Source organism: Styela clava, chromosome 10, assembly GCF_964204865.1.
Source record: "Styela clava chromosome 10, kaStyClav1.hap1.2, whole genome shotgun sequence".
NCBI lineage: Eukaryota > Metazoa > Chordata > Ascidiacea > Stolidobranchia > Styelidae > Styela > Styela clava.
Genome location: NC_135259.1, coordinates 2776616 through 2802757, shown reverse-complemented (window position 1 = coordinate 2802757; position 26142 = coordinate 2776616). Strand labels below are relative to the sequence as shown.

Below are 26142 nucleotides of genomic sequence, written 5' to 3'. Positions count from 1 at the left end.
AGTGGGATACTTGAAATTTCGATACTCAGATATTTTGTTAACAACAGCTTTGACAGAAGTTGAAGCAACCATTAACTGACTTGTCAACTGTTTATTAGTCATGCAAATAGAAGAGAATGAGGCTATTGCTTAGCCCTTAGCTATAAAACGACGAAAGATTTAACGCCTTTTTAAACATAAACTGTCAGATTAGAATTTAATGCTTGATGGGGAAAATCTGAGTGTTCACAAAGGCCATACTAATGACTTGACGGACGGGAAAATCTGAGTGTTCACAAAGGCCATACTAATGACTTGACGGACGGGAATGTGGTCCCGGGGTTTCCCCTATTACACACCCCTGTCTTAGGCGCGCGTATTAGTATCCAATCGGGCGAACCCATAGTTTGTGACTTGTTTAAGATACCAACATACAATATTACTTTTAAAGTATTTTAGGCAAATGCAGTCTATTAGTAATATGTTTCCATCTATATAATGCTATCGTTCATTAGAAAAATGTATATGACGAAAGTTATTTCACTTGTACTGTCTCCCTGTCAGTATGACTTGAGGTATTCAAAGACCTGTTTCAAACGGTAACAACTAGCATCTGCACAGCGGAAGTTGGTCCATTTCTTCTTTATTGGTATCTTTTAGGCCCTTAGTGTATCAGGGATGTACTTGGCCACAGCAATACTGCTTTTAGTTCGGAGACATATTTCTTTCTTAGTTGAAAAAAATATATTCCTATCTACTGGTTTTAAAATTATAGGATTTACCAATACATAAAATGTAAGTGAATATAATTTACTAATTTCACTTCTATAATTATAAAGCTAATGCTTTATTCCCGAATACATAAATAAAAAGGTGTCATTTGAATATTATCGTACAGTTTCTCAAAAGTTAAAACCCATGTATTGAAACTACGTGTACTTCTGCCTCAGAAGTTCTTTTCTCACTATGAACTAACGTTACTCACACGATAACATTTCCACTGTCTCTGAGCAACAAAACGTGACAAACAAATTTGCTCCAAATGGGATATTTTTAGTCCGAAAATTTACGTTTGATCGGAGGATTTTGCAATGAAGTTAATTGTATTCGAGATGACCTATTTTAACAATCCTGGTTTTGATAATACTTCGAAATAAATATTTGTAAATATTTTACAATGATATTAGTGACTATACCCATGTAAGCTTCCGAAATGCAGTATTTTCCACTGCTCATGCTAACTTATAAATATGATGTTGCCTATTTTTCACCATAGGATACTATGACGTTCTCAGGGCTTTTGCTTTGGAGAAATTAAAACAATTTGCCATTCATGCAGTCCTATGTATAATTCTGATGAAATAGTGATAGTAGAAATCAGCAATGTGACTTATCAGCAACGTTACTCTGGTCAACCTATCTCAGTATCATGTGCTAAATGCAAGCTAGTATGTGTTGTTATTTTAAACCAGCATTCATAGGTTGGGCTTTAACTGCTATAGAATTTTGCAATTAAAAAAATTTCGCAGAACTTGACGAAATGTTGCATTGCATCGCATGCAATGTTTCAGTTGTATAGATTAGTTTCTGCTGTGGTCAACTTTCTGTATTGTGACCATTGTTGCAACTTTTATAATTAGCAATAATTTATTAATTTCACTTCTATAATTATAAAGCTAATGCTTAACTCCCGAATACATAAATAAAAAGCTATCATTTGAATATTATCGACTATCGTACGGTTTCTCAAGTGGTGAAACCCTTTTATTGTAACCACGTATACTTCCGCCTCAGAAGTTTTTTTCTTACCATGAACTATAAAGTTACGCACACCAGTATGACAAAAAAAAATTGGTCGATAACATTTTCAATGTCTCTGAGCAACAAAATGTGGCAAGCAAACCGGATCTAAATGGAATAGTTTTAGTCCGAAAATTTACGTTTCTTCAGATGATTTAGCTTAAGGATTACGTCATGCATGCTAAGCTTAGAAACAGTCTCATTTCATAAATTCACTGCTAGTTTGTTTTAATTAATATTTTGCTCGACAGATTCGTCGTTCATCCATTTTTAGAGAGAAGTGTTTCCGAGTTGTGCATGAAATAATGGCGAATGGATTGACGAAAATCTTACAGTATAAATTAAATGACTGCCTCTTGCGCATTGTATTGCCTACGTCTAAAACTTTAAATTGATTTAGAATCGGAACATGATCTTTCATACAGATTTTACTGCGTTTTTATGGGTATATAGTATTTGTATTTGCCATACATAAAGTTAGATTTGGTATTTTCAAATTGAACAAGATATCAGTGCTAAAATTCCATAAAGTTGTTCTCGAGATTCTAATCATTCTTAGATAAATACTTGTAAATATTTGCACAAGCCAATAATATCAGTCGGTGTAACCAGCATATAAGCTACTTTAACTTCTATTAGGTCACCAACGCGTATATACAACGCCATTAAATCCATTTCAACAGAGTAGTGCAGTGCTTTTTGCAAATACCTTTTAGCGTAGATTTTAGTCTTCATTTTTCTTTGATTCGTCTGTCGAGAAAGTCTTTAATAACCGTCAGCTTCCGAAATGCAGTATATGAATGTGTTGGATATTGCCCTTCAGTTATCATGTAATCTATGCTCGCTTCCATAAGTATTCCTGAATTTCGACATAATGTTCTCAGAGCGCCGTCTTGGTTGCGTGTGCGATGAATTCCCAATTTCGCAGTAAAGTTCAGTTAGACAATATAGAGATGATCGATTAGAAAAAAAAATGTAATATAAGACTTAATTTATAGAAAACACACAATATTTTTTTTTTTAAATATCGCTGAATTTTATAAACTACGTCACGTAGTGACAGTGGAAATATTTTTTCATTGTGCTTTTAAAAGAAGTTTATCACTTATATCAGAAGGCTATCGTCGTTGATAATTTTTATGTTTTTTGGTAATTCATTTTATTGTTTACAATATAAGTGGTAGTGAAAAGAAAGTTGGGTACTCCCAAAGTATGTGAACTAAGATGGCGGACACCGGAACGTAGTAGGCTATGTGTATCGGGTCAGGGTTAGGCCATAATTTCAGGTACAAATACTATGGGAGTCACTTGGTTAGCCCCCGAACTCGTAATAAAATTAAAATGGGGAAAATTGGAATAAAATTATGACCTAACCCTAACCTGGTACACATACTACGTTCCGATGTCCGCCATCTTGGTTCACATACTTCGAGAGCACCGAAAGTTGAATTCGTGAGAATAAGTCGAATTAATGTTTATTCTGAATTATAACAATGTTGATTATGCATGAAATATTCAAGTCAACAAATGTAAAGATTATTGAGGCGTTTCGAAAGTCACTGTCTAAGTTGTTGAGTACTTTCGATCTATCCATATTGTCGATTTTTAATTTATCATTCAGCAATGTTACTCTGGTCAACCGATCTCAGTGTCATCCGGCTAAAATGCGAGCTACTATGTGTTGTTATCATTAACTGGCATTCATAGGTTACGCTTTGACTGCAATAGAATTTTGCATTGCATGCAAAGTTTCAGTTGTATCCAATAGTTTCTGCTGTGGTGAATCCCCTATATTGTGACCATTGTTGCAATTTTCATGATTAATCAATTTCCTGGTGGTATTCAAATGACGATACGTAGTATAACGTTGAAATATGTGGGAAGTATTTTATATAGCGATCACTCAGATGTAAATTTCTTGTTGCTTACAATAACACGAAGTACGCCCCGTGTGTCTTGCCTGACTTTTCTTTTCTTGTGATCTATGAGTCATAGTCTGGGATTAGTAATACAGGAACCTCGGTTAGTTTTAATTACCACGCACCGCCAGACAAACAAGCATTCCCAAAAATTCCCCATGAATATCCCAAAATATTCGGAGATTATTCAGAATTTTTTTTGCAAAAAGTACAACAAATACCTAACGAGACTTCAATATATTCAACAGACGATTTAATTTTTTTTATCTACTCTAAAAATATAAGGTTTGTTGATATGTGTGTGTGCTTGTCAAACGTAGCTAAGGTTAGAACAACATTGTTGCCTTCACAATAAATACAGTACAAAGAGTGATTATTGAAACATTCCAACCGCAGACAAAAGAAAAGTTATATCTTATGGTGACACGGTAATATGAGTACTGGGCAATCTAAATAAATGATATAGTCAAGATTCAATAATGGTGTGCAATTCAAGAGTCCTGCTGCACACTAACACAAATATATTTCTGTAACGTTTCGTCTGACCAAAATCAGACTTCCTCAGACAAGCAGTTTACAACAATGACAAGAAAAGATAACTGGTTCAATAATGGTATCTGCCTTTATTTATTAGGATTGCGCTTCAGTGGCATTTTGTTAAGGCCAAACAAGCATATTTATTTAGCTACACAATTTCAGGTGACTCCTTGAAAACGAATTTTAGATTTAGAATACCTCTTCAGAGGTATTGTGTAATGTTGTATTGTTGTTGTTCTTGCTTTCAATCATCTAACATTTTCCACCAGATAAATATTATATATACATATTGATAGCTATCAACTGAACCACGAAATACGGATTTATACTTTGTATAATGGCATCTTTCAGCCGCCAACGAGTTTTGCCAGTTACGTCAGGGGACAATACTCCACGAGTTGAATCGAAATACTTTTGTGAAGCTTCAAATAATCAGGTATTTAGATGTATCAAAATTATATATTGGCCGTGATAGGCTATTATGGTACGGTGAAAGCAACAAGAATGCACGATTCTTATGCTAACATTGTCGTATTGCCCAATTGCTTTGTAATTTTCATCGATGAAGATTGTTGTTGTCGCTAGAAGACTATCACTTTTATTTATTTTCAAATTTTCTAAATCCTATGAAGTCTGATTTTTCTTCCAAAATTTTGCTGTGTTAGTTATTTTCATGGGAACAGTCTTTATACAGACAACAAACTGTAGGAACTGTGCCGTGAATTACTTCATTTTGGCTTTCGTGTTCAAATACTTGAGCATCGATCTCTTGTTTTATTAATATTACCAGTTCGTGTATGAAAAATTTACCTTCATGTAAATTTGACTGGTGTTGTAAACTTCACATATTTCAGATTAATATATTTCTTGAGCTAAAATCACCTGCTCGTGTCGGAGTCAAAAATCCTCTCTGTTTCATACTTGTAATCGACGCAAGTGATAGTATGAGTAGTCCAGTTGGATATGACAGTACATCATTATTTGACAGGATGAAGGTATGAAATAGAACTAGCAATAAGTCTACACTTGCTTCTATTTCGATCACCAAAATTGAGCATCTATATTTTATAGAGTAGTTAAGTTAAATTTACATATTTACACATATTAAATTTCGTATATTTATGATAGCTTTTTGACTATCCTTCACTAAAATCAGTTGCACACAAACTGAGTTTTGAACAAAACGTTTAGTTTATCCCATATTAGATCATGACCCGATATCTCCCCATATCACGAAAATCACAGATAAATTTGCAACACATAGGGTTTTTTCAAACTCAAATTCAATCTGATGTAATAATAAAAATCCCCAAATAAAAGAAAACAAAAATGCTAAATGGAAAAATGCTATCAAAAACTTTCAATTGCGTTCTCGTTAATTTTATTTTTGTTGACCTCCAGACATTTGCCCATATGATGATAGAGCATGTGTCAAGTGATGACTATCTAGCGATAATTTCCTTTGCTGAAGATGCCAGAGTTGATCTTGGTATAACAAAGATGGATGATAATGGAAAGGTATAGTAGATTAGTTTAGAAAGTATCCATAAGCGTACACAATCAATTTAAATGAAAAATACAAAACTTTTTTCGGACATCCTGGAGTATGCGCACCAAGGTGGCGCACAACCTGAACCCAGGTTGTGTACCAGGTTAGGGTTCAGGTTATGCGACATCTCACTTCAGGAGTACCCTTTTTTTTCTCGAATTTTAATGACGATTTCAAGTGAATATATCTTTGATACGTGTACGTGAGCAAAAGAACAAATATATAGTACATATTTATTCCCACTTTGTTTGGAATTATCAAAATAAATTGTCGGATCAATATATTCGATATATATATGGCAAGATCAGAGTTATTGTTTTATAAAGAAAATTATTTTGGTTGATTACAGAATTTGGCAAAAAATACTCTGCCGCTACTGAACTTGAGAGGGGCAACAAATTTAGAAGATGGTTTGACTGAAGCACTCGAGGAAATTAAATGGTGAGTATATCATATATTTAACTTTGCATATTATGTTTTTAAACAAAGAGAAATCAAACTTTCATTTGCATACAAAGCTCTTTTATCAGTTTAGGATTACAACAAATATGAGATGTAAGTTCTTTATCTTCAGGGCAAGGTCACATTTTTGGAAGGAGGGAAATGTAAGATCCAATATCATTCTTTTCACTGACGGCTTACCAAACCGCGGAATATTAGACGCTCAAAGCCTTATTGCCAAGTACAAAGAAATCGAAAAGTCAATGCCGGGCGGAAGTCGCGTTCCCCTATCAGCGTTTACAATTGGTAACTACAGGCCCGAAGTACTGGTTGAGGTGAGTTTTGCGAATATACTCGTCACACATCAAATACATTGTTAAATTTAGTTTAGTTCTCGTGTAATTGTTTTGGTGTAAGGTTTTGCTTGCCTGTGAGAAAAATATCTCGTTTAACATTGTGTCAATTTATGTAGAACTTGCGGTGTACAAAAAAATTGTAAAAAACAGTAATTAAAAAAACTTTAAAAGTGTTTCTGAAATTTGTTAAAATGTGCAACATACGGTACTTATATATTCTATATATCGTGAGAGAGATGTCACTGTTCACATTTTGTCATTTGTAATTCACTTGAAATAGGGCAAAAATATCAGTCACATTCACGTATTATTATTATATTGTACTCAATTTACTGAATCTGATTTGGGCCAGGCCCTACAAACATCTTATATCTTCGCTCGTAAAAATCATTTTTAGATTGCTTCAAAGCTCAGTAGTGAAGCATTTTACTGGTTGGATCAGAATCAGAACTTTGAAAGTGACATGATGATACCACTATTTTTGAAGTAAGTCGTGCGTTGGACATTGGTAAAAATAACAGATCCTATAAATTCTATTGAGGAAAATATTATCTGAACAATCTTACAAAATATGTTGCTCTGAAACATTGAAATACATCGCTGAATTAATTTTAAACCATACTGGATGAAGTTCTTTATATTTGTGCTCTTGCTTTTCCGACGTTCATTACTGAACTCAAATACTTAATATAAAAATGAAACAAATCCTTTTTTAATAACATCAGGAAAATGACGCACGTGAGTGACATTCGTGTGAAACTGCAATCTGGTTGTGACGTTTTCTTTAGCCCAACCAAAACCTCAAAAGAGCATTTAGAGGTGAGAACATAAATAATGTTGTGTCGTTGAACTAACTTACTCTTTTAAATGTATAGTTATTTCGACACTCTATTCAACAACGCTTTTATCAAATTTGAAATTAATTTTTAGGAGCAAACATTTGACAATCTGACATATTTTTTACATTCTCTCCCGGAAGATATGCCAAAAACAATATCAATATACCTGGAGATCAGACCTGGTTTATTATTGTCGGTGAGATATATTACACAATATATTACGTAATAATATCTACTACTTCATCAATAAAACACGGTGCATACTTTGCAAAATGAGTTTTGAATAATAAGCATCCCAATATAGGCTTGAATAAAATCTCCCAGCTGCTATCAGTCCCATTAATGATATTTTGGTGAGTTGTAGAACAAATTATTAATTAGTATATCTATTTTTTATTTGGTGTAATAGCTTCATAGATTTAAATTTATTATAATATTCAAATAATCACATAAATAGGGGATCAACAGGTATTTCATGTTCTAGATGCTGCATGGACAAACTATTTTGAGCGCACATATTTCCTACCTGGATGAGAACCTAAAAATGGTGGAATTTCAAGATGTGATCACATTTTCTCATTCTACATTATTTGAAATAATGACCAAATCGTTTGTTCCCAGTGAAATTCAAGGTATATACTATTTATACTCAAAGAAGTTCTGCGACATTCAACGTAGTTTACGACTGTAAACATCCTAGAAAATCTCTAATATGGCGAAGTAATGAAACATCTCGCAGTGAACTATTTCTGCATTTCAAACTGTTAAACAAATTGTGAGCATACTACAAAAATAAGCACCTTAACAAGTTAACTCGATATATATGACATTACTTAAGTCCTAGCTAGGTACATTAAAGTGCCGTTTTTTCTAGTTGTTGTTTTCTAATTCGATACATCGTTTTTTTGTGTACGTCAAGTGTTTATATCAACCGTTCCTTAATGGCATTCATATAGTGTAGATTGTAGAATATAGATTTACTCGTTGTATTTTCCGCGACAAAGCGATAGATGCGGAGACGCAGACTTATGCCAGATCTTCGTACTTCTTCACATCCAGAGACAATCAAACACAAGAGACTTGGACAGAAGCCAAACAATCGTTGTTGAAAAGTGTTCAAATGACTTGCTTGAATGATACTGCCAATGTTATTCTCGCAGCACAAAATCATACTGGGTAAGAACCAATATCTTAAAATACGTACAGAAATGTTACTTTCTATGTGCAGAAAGCGCTTCTGGGGGTTATGTTAACTACCTGTTGATAACGTAGTTTCTCTTCTTCTGTTCTCGTGTTTATGATGGGCTATTTTTCACATATCAATTCCACACTAATATATACATTGGCAAGTCGGATTTAATATATTGCATTTTCAACAGCGATGTTAATGAAATGGCCGAATCAACCCTTTTGTTATTCGAGAAACATACTCAACGATTTGGAAAAATTGTACGTGATGACCAAATGGCATTACGTGGTCTGAATAGCTATTTGTCGCAGCTGAAATCTCACGTAGATACGGCAAGAAAGGCAGTTATAGTCAAAAACGGGTAGGCTTTTGGTAATTTTTAATATAAAAAGTAATAATTTGAGTTAACTTCACTTTTCCTTCCTAGCTCCCAGGACATTTTTATTTGGAACCATAAAGTGATTATTATTTAAAACTATTGCGATATGACTACGATTGTTTGAATTTATGATATTTTATATTCATGCTTTATGAAAAATTACTTTTTTCAAATTTAATGATAATATGAAATCGAGAATAGCAGCAGCTATTCAACAGGAATAGATTAAATATAAAATATGCAGTGGTATTTCGTGTCGGATTATCTTTTGTTTCCCAACATGAATTTTGAAAGGTCTAACTTTTCTCAAATGGCTGCAATTGTTTCTGCCCTAAAAAACGAGACTCCCGGCGTCGGAGTATCAGGATTAAGAGAAAAACACAAGATTCACAAGGAATTGAATGATCTACGCCAGGTATCTATTTCATACTCACAAGAAGGGGCTGTAGTTTTAATTTAAAATTAGATAAACTACTTTAATCAAACTAAATAGAAATTGTAGAACAGGATATTATTTTATATCAATATGCGATTCCTTTACTAACTTACATCAATACCTTGTCTTATTCGTACATACGTACATGTCCGCGAATTACATGTTCATGGAAACCGGTACAGCGACTGCAAAAGAAACATTACACAGTCAATTTATTACTTTGTATTGAATTCTGATTTTCGAATAAATTTTATCAAGTGTGTTCATGAATGCTGCTCAATTTACCCACGTGAGCATAAAAGAACCCTTCTCATCGTGTGCCACGTGGGCATGTTATTGGAGGTGCTTAGTGACCCTAAATCTTCTGGAGAATGTTTCCGGTGTGTGTGTACCCCGTACGTCATCCATAGATTGTAAGACTAATCCTACCCTTTTATTTTGCGCTGATGTATATTTGATATACGGTATATTTGAATTGTATATATTTCATATATATATAAATCTTTTCCATTTTCAGTACTTGAGCGAGGCGAAATCGCATCTTCGCAAGACCTTACCAACGAAAGGGTAAAGAATTAATTTTCGTTTTGTATTTATGTTAGATTAATAGATCACATTGTCATACAAAGTCAAATTTCAAATCCACAAATCAGGGGGGAATAATGAAAATGTTTTGCGATTGTAGATGGCGGAAAACATAGAAAATCGTGCATTGAAGGACATTAGTAGTATTTTAAAACAACAAGGGCTTTCTCATTGTTTGGAGTGAAGTAAGCTATATACCGAATGCAAATTGTCATTGTTCTAATTTTAATACAAACACGTTGTTATTCACCAATCTTGATAGAAGTGTAACAAAAATACGCTTCAGTGGTGATCCCGACGTGATTTTCCAGTAGTTACGAATCCAACGAAAGAGGAGACAGAGAAAACCAAAGAGGATCAGAACCAGACCAGATATGGCCGGACAGTACGTCCTCCAATCCGGAACGGTCAGGCGGCAATGTGCCAGATCGAAGAAACCGAAGTGTAAAGGACGATGTGGAAGTAATCTCCCGGACCGATAATTATGACAGAAAACTGGTCTACGTGAAACATGGGGAAGTTGTTGGAACAGAACATATTGCAGACTTGGAACAATGGTAATTTCTGGGTATCATTGCCAGAACGACAAAATAAATCAAGAGTACGATATATCCGATGACAAATTCTGTCAAGGGCAAAAGTCCGCACATATTGTTAAATGCCAAGCTAAAATTTATCATGCACCAAAATTGCATACCAAAATTCCAATTCGAGCTTGTCAAACAAGCATAACGGAATGGCGAAGCCATTTTTATTTTTTCGGGGCCAAAACTCATTATACTAAAATAATACCTGGCGTACCAACCGCCGAACAAAATTGCCGAAACTGGTTTGAAACCCGCGAATCAAATCAGTTTAGTAAATTTGTTCAGAAAACTAATAATTTGTGGGAAACAGAAAATAAGCCGGTCATAAATTATAAATGGCCTACGACTGATTCGGGAGCAACCGAAAACATTGCTCTAATATACTCCTATGTAATGTAAGACCATTTAAATTCGAAAATTATATTTCCACTAGCTGACAGCGCAAATTGCTCTGTGAATCAATCTGCCTGTCAAATTGGCAGTTACACACTTTTATTTGACGATTCAAAATTTGAAATGTGCCCGAATAAAATGGAAGAAATAAATTCCTCGCTAACCCTGCATATAAACAACACTAACCAAGTGTTTGCTGTAGAATTGGACGAATTACATATGACTTTTCATTCATTTTCAAAATGTAATGAGTTGATGACCAGATGCTTTGGCAGTATCTTCTGTCTAGAAAACGAACTTTTGGTTCAAGCTAATAATTGTAGTTTCTTAGAGAAAGTCGACATGATCCGCAAATTTGCAGATCATCCCGACATTTCGACAGCCCTGACATTGATGATACAAAATGTCGCTGACTCTCAAACGGAGTTGTCAATGAAATTACAAAGCAAAATTTTTAAACTCGAATGTAACGCTGAACGACTATTATCTAAAATCTATAAAATCTTGGCGAAAACATACCCTTCTGACGTTTTAAATGAAATTCTGGGGACAAACAACTTGTTTGCAGTAAACAGAGGAGACGTAATGGGGGCCCTCTGGTGTCAACCTATAAAAGCTACCATTTTAAACAGCCTAAAATTACCTAACAACCTATATTCTACCCGTCCTCTGGTTAATTATACTGATATATCTAATAACACCGTGATGGGCCAACTTTTAGGCTCTAGAAGACTTATTCCAGGAATTCATTTTTACAGTACCGAACTTTAGAGTTTGTTACGTTTAAAATAAATAACACGTATTATAGGTACCAAAAGGGGATCCTGCAAAACATGACCTCCAAATCCAAAAAAAATCATCCGTATCTTACAACGAAAAAAATAACTACTTATGATATAAATTATCTTACTTCATTATCTAAGTTCTTTGAAAACGACATATCCAGTACCAATGATATTGATTCTATGTTAATGTCTATAAATCAGAATTCTGCATTTACCAGAAGTCTGATTGATTATGCGAATTCTTTTAATGACGAAAGTGAAACCACTAGTGCGAATCCTGCACTCCCCTTGAAAATGCTAGCAAAACATATTACAAACATATTGATATCTTTTTTTAGTGGTATAGACAATAAGTTTCTTAGTACTGTAATTTTAATAGGACTAATCTTGGCTATTGTATTTGCATATGGCAGGACTCTGACTCTGACTGGTAGTGGAGGCAAAAGCTTGGCCGGTCGAAGATTGAAAGGAAAGCTTCTTGATGAACATTCATCTACTTCCGAAAGGCGTACAAGCGATTCTAGAGATCATGAAAGTCAAAGATCACCAATCTATCGCCGTACCCGCTCTGATGACCGAAACGGCAATCGTTCAAGAGAAGGGCCCGGGCGTTCGTATTTCACCCCACGGGTCACTCATATCCAAGCCGGAGCAAGAGGTGCTCCTGCATATGGGCGAGGCAAATCGGGAAATGCGCAGCAACAAGCACGCGCAAGAAGTCCCATTGAGCAGCCCTCTACGGCTCAACCCAAAGCACCGAGCCCAAAAGGGGCCGAAAGTAGCCTAAATGAAAGTGCGAAAAGTTTAATGGCACGAATCGCACCAAGAATGGCACCAGCTGCCGTCAAATTGGGCACAGCAAGCCAGACCAAAAATGTGCAGATTGTATCTCTGTCGTCCGATAGCGACAGCGGTTAAATAAAAAATATTGCTGGTCGTGCGACAAAAGACTTATGACCTGATGAATGACAGGTTACGTAATCGAGAAATCATAAACGAGAAATATTGAAGTACCCTTTTCATACCAGTTTTATTGTTTCACCCGTGTATCGTGTCTTACGAAATAATGAAAATATGGCAGTACCGACCTCTTTCCATTTTCAAAGTCTATAGTCTTGCCTGCTTCGCCTATTTATTGTACGTTATATTTCACTATTTTTTCTCGTCTATTTTTAGTGTATATGATATTCATGCTTATTATTATTGAAGTGCTTTTTCCCCATTATTTTATTGTTTCTTGTTTTCGTCTAATTATCATGCTTTAGAGTTAGTTGGGGGAGTTTAATAATTTTTTTTTACAAATCCCCAAATAACATTCACTGAAAGTATTAAGAGTTTTGAAGACCTGAATTTTTAACAGGAATAACCACTGATAACGCAAATAGCAATAAAGCTTTCGTCATTAAAAGAACCGTTTTGAAAGTTATTTAATCTTTTTCTATGAATTTTTAGTAATGTCTAAATTAATATAATCGTACATTGAATAAATTCAACTTACAAACAAATTTTAAAGTCGTGTGAGTGAGAGGAAGGTAATATTAATATGTTACTCTTACTCATCCACGCATTTTGAATCACACCAAAATAAATATCTCTTGAAATAAATTATACAAACAAAGTTATAAAATTATAAATTATATGTGTTCCCCCCTGATGTGTCTTTATCAATGTTCGATTCCAATGTTGCCTTGATTTTATTACAATTAGTGCTTAAGTAACGTATTATTGTTTTTACTATTTGTGTATATATCTATCAATTGCAGTTATCTTTATTGCTTTATTAACTGTGTAAAATTCTATCAATTGCTGTTTTTGTGACGTAATATTACTTATATTACTGATTATCTTACATCCAACAGTTTTTTTGACTTTACATTATTAATTGTTTTACATCTTATATTGACATTTCAATTTTATTGTTAAAATTTTAAATTTGGACCTTTGTGCTTTATTGACATAATAATTCCATCATCATATTGCAAGAGAATTTAGGACTTATACAATTATCGGTTAATTTAGTATGTACCTTTTAAATATTTCGCAGGTGGGCTCGGGAAAGTGTAACAAATTAACCAATAATTTTGGATGGATTATATCAATGCTAAATATAATTTCTGACGTCATAAAATATTATAAATTCTAGAGAGTTCTAGCAAAAGAATTCGACCCAAATATTGCACGCAAGTGAATAATTCTCATGTGATATGATGAATCACCCCTATTTTACATGGATTTTGCTAGAGGTATCGAGCAAAGACTGTTTGAAGTGTGAAACCTTATAAATATGATCACAGCTAGCAGCTAACGACTAACCTTAAGAGATAGAAGTGTAATTTGTTTATGCTGATTTAAATTATTGTAATATATTGTCGAAAGAAATAAAATTGTACAGGTAAACCTTTCTGATCCTTGGCTGTTATATCAAATTAACAGAGATCTCAAACTCCACTGAACACGTAACCTATACTATATTCTGTTTGGAGTCAGATTAATACATAACTAGTTAATTAGTAGTCAGTTACTTCATTAGTAGTAGTTAATTACTTCAGTTCATGTAATAGCAATACTTTTGGGGTGAAAACCTAGACCTTCCAAACACATGTCAGATATCTATACCCTTTTGCATGAAGGCCTTATTCTTGGAATTAGCAGAAGAGGAAAATCGAAAATTCAACAGTTCCACCTAGAGCAGGGCCTCCCAACGTAGTCCAGGTGGACCCCGGTGGTCCACAGCGCGATTTCAGAGGGTTCATAGATAAAGTGCTAATTATAATAAATGAGTACATTTCATTAAAGTTATTGCAATTTTCATGTTTTGTTGGATAAACTGGAATAAATGAAAAACACCTGTTAGATTAGTCCTTGGATTAGTGTTAAAATGGATCTCGATGTTTGAGAATAACAAGCACCCACAATGTTATTTCTCGCTGAAACATCCGTTAGTCTTTTCAACAAAAATTTTGTTTAAATTAAAAACATAAATTTGTTTGAAATTTTTGTTTGTTTTGGGTACTATAGGAAACCAGCGGGTAGTAGCGATGTCTTAGGGTTTTGAACTGAAATGGAAAATAATTGATTTAACCCATCATAGCTAAACTTATTAAATTGCCTTGATCATAGAATATTTAAAATTGGTATCGAAATGAATATGCAAACTTAGTATACCCAAACCAAACGAAAAGCTCAAACTCGACAAGCAATATATGGCGATAATACTGAGTACACTAAAATTAAATCGTACTATTAAGACAGCAAGTGATTAAACTTGGATATATCCAATAGACACTTGGAGGTCCATACGACTGCACGGCGAAAAGAGGTTGGAAAGCCCCGACCTAGAGAATAATAATATTTGTTGCATTGGGTAATTCGTTTTACAGGAATTTAGACGTTAATTTGAATAGAATTGATGAATGGAGTGATATTAATACTTTTATAAATTTTTTTCTTTTTTCTTTTATTGACTTTTACGGTCAACATTCAGGTCAATCTTGCCCATTCATATTTTCAGGCGACAAAATAATCAACGGAAGTGGGCGAACAGTTTATGTAATTTGCTCAATGGAGGGACCACATAACACAAGTATCATTAAGTAAGCACAACAGAAAGGGGTAAAGAAGCATTTTTAATACGATAATATAGATCTTGAGACAGAATAATCAAACTATGAGCAAGTGGTGAGGCAATAAATCATGATTCTTACAACTTTCGGAAACATTATTTTTGGTATTCAACAGATGCCCATCGTTCACGAGAAATATGTTGAAGAATGTGCAAAGGAAAATGAACTCCTCGCTTGGTTTAAATTTGCCCTCAAGACGTAATAAAGGCGTTTGATTAGTCTCGTTCCCAATACCACTCCGTACTGCATATGTTTGGTACAAGGTCTTCATTGAAGTCTAGGATTTGAATATAATGGTAAAGATGAGACTATTCTCAACTCTCATCCTGACAAATGGACCTCGCTTACAACATGTAGTAACGATAGACAACAACAAAAAGCCACATCTACAAGTTTTTAAAACCACGAACGTCAGAAAATATTGACTATCAAAAATTAATGTCCATTCATTTTAATATTCATACTTGATGCATTCACTACTACTATTAGTCATTATATGTTAGATTTCATAAATATATTGAGCCGTGTTATATAAGGAATTTTCATGTAAAATTTTAATTCTATACTCAGTCGACCATATTTCCCACAACATCTATTGTTAATTATTTGTTTATGCCCAATTTTATACTTAATAGATTATAAAATAATTTATTTTACACGTGTCTCACACAATAAATTCTGTGACGTATATAGAGAATATAATCGTCAAAAACGGCTGTTCCGCGGGCCGTAGGTTGCCGACCCGTGCTCTAAGTACATGACATGCCAGTCACACAATCAACGAAAGTCGTAAAATTAGGAACATGAAACGCATTTTCATAGTGTAATATTTTCTTTCTCATTACTATTCCTTTTTATATTCAATACGAAAGATGGAGATGCTAACAAAAAGTAACGTTCGAAATTTAATTTTTTTATTCACGGAATTTTCAAGTTTGAGAAAATGCCATCTGAGTAATATAGTCAGTTTAAAAAACTTTTATTCCTTGGCAAAGTTTATTTGATTGCATTTGGAAGGCTGGAGATACTTTGGCGGTATCCAGTAGATAATAAGATCTTTGAAAGCGTTGTAAAAAGTCATCAGATCCGGATTAGAATTTGGTGTGTAGCACCAAACAATATATTCTCCTGAGAGTAAATTTTTAACACTCATAGCTTAAAGACCAATGAAATATTTAAAACTTGAATTGATCTTAAAGGTTTTCAGAATAAAAAAGTTGCCGTCATCATCGATTATTGATGTACATAATCCAAACTTTAAAACATGGTGCATATTAAGGGACAAAAGTATTATTTAACATTTATATATTATGAATATCTGAGTGTTATATTTATTCTATAAGTGTTGTTTCTTACAGTCAAACCAAGTACCTGTAGCGGAACTAAATAAATAAATAGGTAATACGTAATTTTGTAACGGGGTAAGCTTGCTAGGCGTCGCTCATTTTCAACTGCAACAATGGAGACGTTTCTCTTGTTCAGCATAAGCCACAATATAGCCAGTGTTGTTTAGATGGTCCAAGAAAATTAACTCAATGCTCCCATGTACCTCGAGCAGAAACTGACTTGTGATGCAGAAGGGAGTGTGAATACTCAAATAAACAAATGCATTTACAAACAAGAACAGAATGTCGTTGGTTTTAAAAATTTAATCATTTGTTTCTATATTCACCATAGTCATTTGCAATTAAGCGAGAAGCATGGATTGAAATTCTGGTTACCATGTTTCTGGAATCTTAAAACAAAAAAGTATTATTTTATTTACTATTAAATGCTTCGATAACAAGACACCAGTTTTCCAGATATTTTCGGCAATAAACAATCTCTAATTAGAATTCCGTGAGTAGATGGCGTAGAAGTAAAATAATACCTCCTATATAGAATCAATGTTCTGTGTTTTAAAACCATTTATAAGTATGTGTGTGTGTGTGTGTGTGAAGAATTGAACATGTGGAATAATATTATTAGTTTTGAATAAACTGAGAGCTTTCTAAATCAAAAGTAGTAATACATTTATATGTTTATATTCTTCACTTTGGCAATGACTTTCATTGCGACATCATGCTTGATTGATACTGAACAAATAAGAGTTGGGAAATATGATCAAAATAAAATGCCATTCATATGGTATATTACTATCAAGTAAAACTATGCTTAACTATAGATTTGACTTTATTAAGTCATCTCAATCTCAATTAACTGCAACTTCATTTAGCAGTGATTTTTGACCTTAATAGAAGGGTGATATACCGGCCACGACCAATTTGTATAACTCCCAACATCAATATTTTGAAATATTCAGCAAACTACTTGCCATAATGATCTGGAAATGAAATTCAAAGGCCAAACCGCAAACTAGGACGATCTCTGAAAGCACACATGGTGGCAGAGGTAACTAATTTTGTTCGCCTACTTTACATCAAGTTGTGTAAAAAGACGGAAAGCTATGGGCAGGGGTAAATTCACTTGGCTAACACAGATAGTCCCCGAACTCGTAATAGAACTAAAATGAGGTAAATCGGAATAAAGTTATGGCCTAACCCTAGCCTGGTACACACAATACGGGAGTGTCCACAAGGCAGTGAAAAGAGACAATAATAATAATACTAAATCAGGGACATACAAACCTTCGACCAATCTATTGGTTGTTTCGGCGAAGGTACTTCACACTGCGTCGAAGGTGAGATTACGATGAAAACAATGAAAGCAACCAAGTACAACTTCATATTTGAACGTTTTTTTTTAATACAGTAGTCGGAGAACTTTTGAATTATAGTTGAAAAATATTATTATTACTTATCGATTTTATTACTTATCGATTTTTTTAGGGGATCCCCCAAAACAGCGCTCTCACTCCATAGTGACACCTTGTGTCCCATCACTAATTAATCAATAACTCGCTAATTACACGACATAATTCATCCAAAATCAATAGGCTTCTGGTCCGAGATATGATAAATGCATATGCAAAATTTGGAGAAGATTCAACCACGCCTTCGTGAGATATCGCGTGCATCTAACAGACAGACAAACAGACAGACAGACAAATACCTATCAACATACTCACCGATCTAAAGATCGATAAGTAATGAGATAGCAATTAGAGACCGCCGACTTATCGATCTATCGGCGTGTATCCTTCGCTCTGACTCAATAGCGTCGAAACTTCCTCGATGGAAACTGCCGCATCGAACACACACACATTCAACACATGAGCACTCTCGCCTCAAAAATCTAGGTCATACACGTTCTTTCGCTTTGCAAAAATCTAGATCTCTCCATCACTAATTAATTAATAACTCGCTAATTATACGACATAATTCATCCAAAATCAATAGGCTTCTGGTCCGAGATATGATAAATGCACCTGCAAAGTTTGGAGCAGATTCAACCGCTTTCTCAAGATATCGCGTGTATCTAACAGACAAATACCTATCAACATACTTCGATCAAGTTCGATAAGTAACTAGATAGGGATCGAAGACCGCCGACTTATCGATCTTCCGAAACATACGAAAATGCCTAACAAACAAACAAACAGACAAATACCTACAACATACTTATCGATCGAGATAAGTTCCAATAAAAAACATCAATGCAACGGCCAACGCCTATAATGTTGAAAAAAAAATTTTCATTACTGTCGATGGTCTGGACTTAGTTGCTCTAGTATAGCAAATAAAACTATTGCAAATTGAAAATTGACCTTTTATTTTTCTCGAGATATATATTATGCTGTATTTTTCTCCATAACTGTCTGTCCCTACTGAGTTATATTACCACTATTGAAATGTTTCTTATTCGACGTACTTGATCCTGAACTGTCTCTTGCTGCAAATTTTGTGGTAATGGAATGATATGTTTTTCGACAGATATAACAAAATCTCATTAAATAGTTGATGATATCACTTTGGGATAATAAAAAAACTTTTTGGGTTTAGCAAAACCGATAGTCTTCGCTGCGCTGCCACTATATTTTCGATGACGTCGCCGATGGTCCAAGCATTACTTATTAAAGTATAGGAATAAAAATTCTAATATGAAACGCTTAAGCCTTTTCTAAACACTTACAAGTCAACGCGCCCATGAAAATCAATTTTAAACTGGAATGAAATAGAAAAAAAGCATGTATATATTAATATTTTTTCCATGTTGTAATTTCATGTTGTTAAAAAAATTCAAAACCTTTTGTTTTCTGAATTATTCAGCACTATTCTCTGTTTTTATTGAAGTGTAAGTGTAACTATATTGTAATGTTAGAATATTTTAATTTATTTACCAGAAATCGCGTTCATGCGACCGCCACATTAACGTTGACCGGAAACCAGTGAAACTAGGATTCACTTATTAAAGAGAAATTCCCAAACAATTCGCATTAATGTAATAAAATTGGCTTCTTTTTTTTAATTCAACTGATGTAAACTTTTGCTGCCTCCTTGTAAATTTTAACGAAAATGAGTTCCTATCCTCAACAACTGTTAGTAATGCGAGCAGAAAAATAATTTTGAGTTATTCGGAATTCATTTGTTTGTATTAACAGAAGTAAAACCTCTGCCACTTTATATTGTTATGTGGGACATTTTTCAACAAGAATTCAACAGGCTTATACGTCTAGCTAGTTGGATGAATTTGAAAGGGCAAATTTAACAAAACGCTGGAATTAAATGTTTCTACCACAAATATATGTATCACATCAAACCGAATAACTTTCTCCCTGAAATATATATATATGCTATTTTTGAATACAAGTTGGATTTAGGCTCGAAACTTTAGTGTTCTATCACAGTATCAAGACCTGTTTATTTTCAAATTCATATAAATTGAGTGGTTGTTTTCTGTGTCGTCAAAATCAAAAAAGTGATAAGGTGTGACAATATATGTATCAACGATCGATGTAGGTAGCGTAAGCGAGCACAATTGTTTCAAAATTCAACAAAAAATTATTTACATCTGATGATATTCATCTCATTCGACTAATATCCGTAACATTGGCTAACGGCAAGATTCAAAATGTGACGCAACAATATAAATCTTTGTATGCTATCTGTCACTTCGGTCATCAAAATTTGCACCCTTTGTTAACCAAAATTGAGCAAAACCCTTTGTTCCTTCGAAACTGTGACCCATATGAAATATAACAACAACAAAGTGTTGCGACCTGGAAAACTATAGACGTAAAAAACTTATCGAGGAAAAGATTTTGGCCAAGGTTGAGTCCACGCCGCTGCGTCGTGCAATTATCTTCTTTTATCTAAATTAGGATTTTCAAATAGATATGATATTTAGGAATCGATCCGATTCGAAATTCTACGCGATCAAGCGGCGGTTCTGCCTAAACGAGACTTAGCCATTGCACCTGGGCTAGGTTGGCCTCAAGAGAGTATTCCAAATGCGGATAACTCGGTCGTATAATTTCTATAATTTCTATTAGTAGTCTCCGAAGCATCAAGTGAAAGTTGCATTCCACACAACCACCTTAGCCCTAAAATGAAGTTTCACGTCGTTTTTATTGCGCCACAAAATATTATATTTCAAAAAATTCGCAAAATGCAGAAAAAGATGAAAGGCGCACCTGTAATAGATATAATTGAATACATACATTACAAACTACGCAGTTTCAAAACATCAAAGGATTTTTTGGAATGTCTTCAAAATGCAGACTATACGCACAAGATTCAATACAGCGACAGGATGTTCCTAAAAGGGATTGATTTTCGATGAAGAAGCAGTCGCTATTAATAATTCGGCACCAATTCGATATGCGTTCGAGTAGAATAATTTATATTTATAATTTCATCACGGGTTACTATTTTTCAACGCTTTTATTGCTTTTTCGCACAAACTTGGAAATATTTCAAAAACAGGTTTTCATTTTGCTTCGAACTTGCTTACAACAGATTAATATAGTTTAAAAATCTATTCCAAACTAATAACAAAACAAGAAAGGGTTTTCTGATTATTGCAACACTCCAAAAACGGATTCGCGCAAACCCCTGTCTCCGATGAGTGAGGCGTGGATCATTGATAAACCATTATATTTTGAGATCTATTGAGGTTGCATTTTTAGTCAATTCTTTTCCAAAAAATACTCTCCATAAAACAGAACGGAACATGATAATTATTTCATTTCATTTTTATCGATTCCAAAATATATTTTTATTGTTTTCGTTGGATTCCGCTTGAAGTTTATGCGGAGGTCGCATAAACAGAATTCTCGGGAAATAAAGTAAAATTGTGTCAACTCGCTAGAAACAAGTTTCGCTTGAACCCATACAGTATTTGTAACATAACGTTATGCGAAAGGTGATGTAGTTTATATTTAGTATATCCAAAATGATTTTTTTTTTATTTGACAAACTATTGATAATTGTAAAGGGTGAACCTCAAGTGATACAAACATTCCCACGTTATGCTTATTGCTAATAACAGATCATTTTTCAACGCTTGTCCTTGAAACACGTCAAATGCTGGGATGAGACAGTACACATTTGTATTTCCCATGGGACACGTGGGACAAATGGACTCGTGGGTTTATTGGGACAACAGAGACACGAAAGACAGTTAGAACAATATTATATAAGATTACGTTTTGTGCGTTTTTGTGTTTCGTTTTGTGTCAACAAAATTAACAGTACGTCCTAGCAAACCGATTCGGGTGAACTTGTCATGTAAGTCTTGGGTGGCGTCCACATAACCCATCCTTGCGATAGGGCCAGTGAAAGTTTTTGTGATTTGAAGGTGGGTACCTGTCAATCAAGCCGTCAATCAATTCATACTTGAATGATTCTATGATTTGGAGGCCCCGAACTATATATATATATATATATAAATAAATATATAGTATTGCGATGTGACAAAATTAAGTAAACTCGTTTGCCTTTTAACGTTTATGAGAAATAGTGTGCGGATTTGTCAATTTTTTATGATTTATATATCTTATTGCACTGATATTAGTATATAAACTGAATATTAGCTTTAGTACTGGATTAAATGCCGAACTTCCTAGTATATTTAATACCGGTGTAAATATCGCGTAAGTTCATTTCGTTCGATAAAAAATGGTCAAATTATTTCTTTTATATGTTGGAATAAATTTACACAACACCATATTTCTGAAACAATGCTGTTTCCATATAGTTCAGTTGTGGGCAGGTGATAAAATAAAACTACAGCGAATTCTAATAGTATACAGCATTTTTCTCGATTTTGATTTTTATTGGGTTGTATGAGCAATAATCAATCACCTTGTTGGAATTATTTTGATTGTGATTCAAAGTAACAAAAACCTAAAAAGTAAGATCGATTGTTTTACCCTGAATTGCACACAAAAGAAGGGTTTTAAAAATAATTTCAAACGAAGTAGAATAAGAGAATGTAATAGTGTCTCGAAACTCCACATTTGCCACTTTTCATCCAAGTAAAAATATGAGCTTCCAAAATAATTTGTCCGTGCAGCATCTGCAGCATGATGTTTTTATTCATTTTTACTTCACCAAAGGGGATTTAACGTAATAATTGAAGCTTTGATAAACGGAAAACAATTACAACTTTTGTTTGCGATTCAACTGTGAGTAAATTTACTTTTGTGAATGGTCTATCGGCAGCCCAGAAAACGCAGAAATTGAACCTGCTTTGGTGCTTTGAATAGCTTATCCTTTGCGCAAAATTTAATTTCTTTTGGAGGATTTTAATATCACAAATTCGGCAATGTTTTTGTCAACGACACCTGTCTTTTAATACAAGCGATCAATTGTCTATACAAAAACATGATCTCGGTAGATAATAAAACTTACTCATGTTTAGCTGATGAGATATAATTTGATAGTTTTATTCGATATTTTCTATTGTGACTGAAATACATTTATAATGTTATGGATTTGTATTGCTCCTACCGATAGCAATCGTTTTGGGCTAATCATCCGGAACAGAATGTAAAAAATATTTCAGGTTGTGCAGAGTTTGCTCCTAAAAATAATATATTAATAAAAAAAATGATGTTGTGCTATGAAATACAAGCTTACAAAATTTACGTTACAATCTCTAAAATCATATGTGTCATTTTATATGTTACGCTTTATCGTCGTTTTTGAATCGGTATTTTAATATAAAGGATGTAAAATTCAGTATCGATATAGGGTAAAATTGATGCTGCGATCTATATTATATTTTACTGGCTTTTTTTTAGTAAAGAGACAAACACATGCAGCTACTTTGGTCAGTCAGTCACAATTGGAAACAACTCTGCATTTGCTCGTCCAATAAAAATCGAGATGTTTCACCTCAGTCTTTTTAGAATTTTTGTCACTCTCTCCGCAGCTAAACTGGGACATTGCCTTTGTTATGTATGCCTAGATTCAATTTATCCACAATGGTTGAAGGACGTTATGCACTGTATTTTCTCACCTCTGGTAGGTGATTAGGTGATCGACTGAAAAAAACGTCATAATTTGATTGTAACTTTACTCCAGGAGGGGCCAACATGCTTTCGACTAAAATCTTCAAAATAGATCGAGATTGGCTGATCGACAATAAGGCCATACGCAAAATCTAATGAGTAATATACAGATAACTGCGCACACACATACGAAAAATTCCACCGCTGCCAATAGGCTCGACTCTGAGGGGGCATTTAATGAAATTGCCCCAAAAATTTACATTTTCATGTTACATTTAACTTGTAAATTTGATTAAGATTTATTCGAATCATACAATTTAGATCCAAATCCTGACTAATTTTTAATCGTAAGTGTTATAAAATTGCTCACAAAACTTTGCTAGGTATACATGTATTACCTAAACAGCATAAAATAAATATTCTCAAACCCTAAATGTTACACGACTGCTCAAACTTCACTATCTAATTTAAAAGTCCGATTGTTCGATTCTTTGCTCGCTTGGAATTAGAAAAAAAATGGCCCACTGCTACTGTTGCAAATATACTTTTCCACACTACTCTCGGAGTGAGACGATAACTTATGCATAACTGCAGAAGTAGGCTCGTTTCTCAGGCAAGACACACGGTATTCGGCACGTTCATTTCTAAACTTTGGCAGCGGCAAAATTTCCATTTGTTACGTAATATATCCTCTATCGTGCTTGCCCGGACTCAAATAGTGTATGTGTTTATCGTATTAGGTGCATGTACAGTACTGTATTCTTCCTGTTTTATAACACACATTAGACGCTGAGATCGACTACTTGAGACATGGCGGTCGATCGCGATCGACTCGTCGGCCATTCCTGTATAGAGGAAATTACCACAAATTCCGGATAAGTAGAAACCGACGTAACGTAACTTTGTAAACAAAGTTCAATGAAAAGAAATTCTCAAAAATATTGAATAAGTGGAATTAATAGATAAGTGAACGAACTTTTTTATATTTCAGTTGGGTTAACAGAACATGGTTCCAGCGGGACCAGCAGAAAGCCAAGCAAGACCAGTTTGATTTAATCAATACGGCGACCGACGATGCGTAACTTTGTAAACAAAGTTCAATCAATCAGAGGATATTCACAAAAACATCGGATAAGTGGAATTAATTAATAAGTAAACAATCCTTGTGATATTTTAGTTGGTGTTCAAGAACAGGACAGGACTCCAACAGGACTATTATGTTGTTTGCAGAACAAGTGTGAGACAAACACAACAAGTGTGATTTATTAAGAACGTATGTGGAACAAGTGTAATGCAAGTTGGAAATAGGAAACGAACTAAACAATTGCGCAACATGCAGGACTTGTGTGAAACAAGCGGGAAAATTGTGGGACAAACAGTAGGAGTATAGGACATGCAATACAAGTGTGACATGGCAACTCAAATGTGGGACAAGCAGAGCAATTTGTATTTCGTGATTCGGGCTATAAACAGAAAATCTTATTATCTTAATACGGGTGATTATGTACGTCGTACGGATGGGAACTTACATATAATTATTTCAATCAGTGCTCAAATATTCTGAGAAAATAAATTTGATAATGATTTTTATCTTAAATTGGGGTAAATCTGGGGGGTTTATGCTATAAGACAAACAAGAAAAATTTGAAGGAATACGGATTTGTAAAAAATCAAAAAAAAAAAAGTGAAACAAGCAGATCAAGTGTGGTACAGGCCAGGCATATTTGAGACAAGCATTACAAGTAGAAAGTTAGGGCAGGTGTAAAAAAAGCGGGAAGTTTGTGGGACAAACAGAGGAGTATAGTGCGCCAAGTCGTAAAAGTTTGATACAATCAGGACGTGTCTGATATGAACCAAAAAGTAAGAAACTAGAAGATCGAGTGGGGGAAAAAGTGCGACAAGTTTGATACAAACATTACAAGTGGAAAATTAGGACACGTGTGAAGAAAGCAGGACAAGTATGGGACAAACTGGAGAAGTGTGGTGCAAGCAGAAGGTGTATGTGGCAATTGTGAAAAGGGTTATAATCTTGACAAGTGTTAAACGAGAATATCGGTCAGAGACCGAAGACTTATCGATCGAAAGTCAGGAGATCCCCCAAAACAGCGCTCTTACTCTATAGTGACACCTTGTGGTCCATCACTAATTAATTAATAACTCGCTAATTATACGACATGATTTGCTCAAAGTCAATAGGCTTCTGTTTCGAGATATGATGAATGAACATGCAAAATTTGGAGAAGATTCAATCTCGCTTTCGTGAGATATCGCGTGCATCTAACAGACAAACAGACAGACAAATACCTATCAACATACTTACCGATTAAAATCGATAAGTAACAACCAGGAC

At 34.3% G+C, this 26142-nt stretch overlaps 1 protein-coding gene across 1 annotated transcript; it reads left to right on the top strand.

Annotated features, from left to right (window-relative positions):
• Window positions 1-4508: 4508 nt before the first annotated feature.
• On the top strand, window positions 4509-16111 carry LOC120337820 (uncharacterized). The gene is made up of 17 exons (XM_078117402.1): window positions 4509-4671; window positions 5090-5230; window positions 5637-5753; window positions 6134-6225; window positions 6359-6560; window positions 6979-7067; window positions 7307-7400; window positions 7512-7616; window positions 7905-8052; window positions 8425-8596; window positions 8800-8970; window positions 9283-9403; window positions 9942-9991; window positions 10321-10566; window positions 12188-14166; window positions 15286-15386; window positions 15513-16111. Exons 1-15 carry the CDS (start codon window positions 4573-4575, stop codon window positions 12690-12692), a joined length of 2352 nt encoding a protein of 783 aa, XP_077973528.1. The 5' UTR covers window positions 4509-4572; the 3' UTR covers window positions 12693-14166; window positions 15286-15386; window positions 15513-16111.
• Window positions 16112-26142: the final 10031 nt, after the last annotated feature.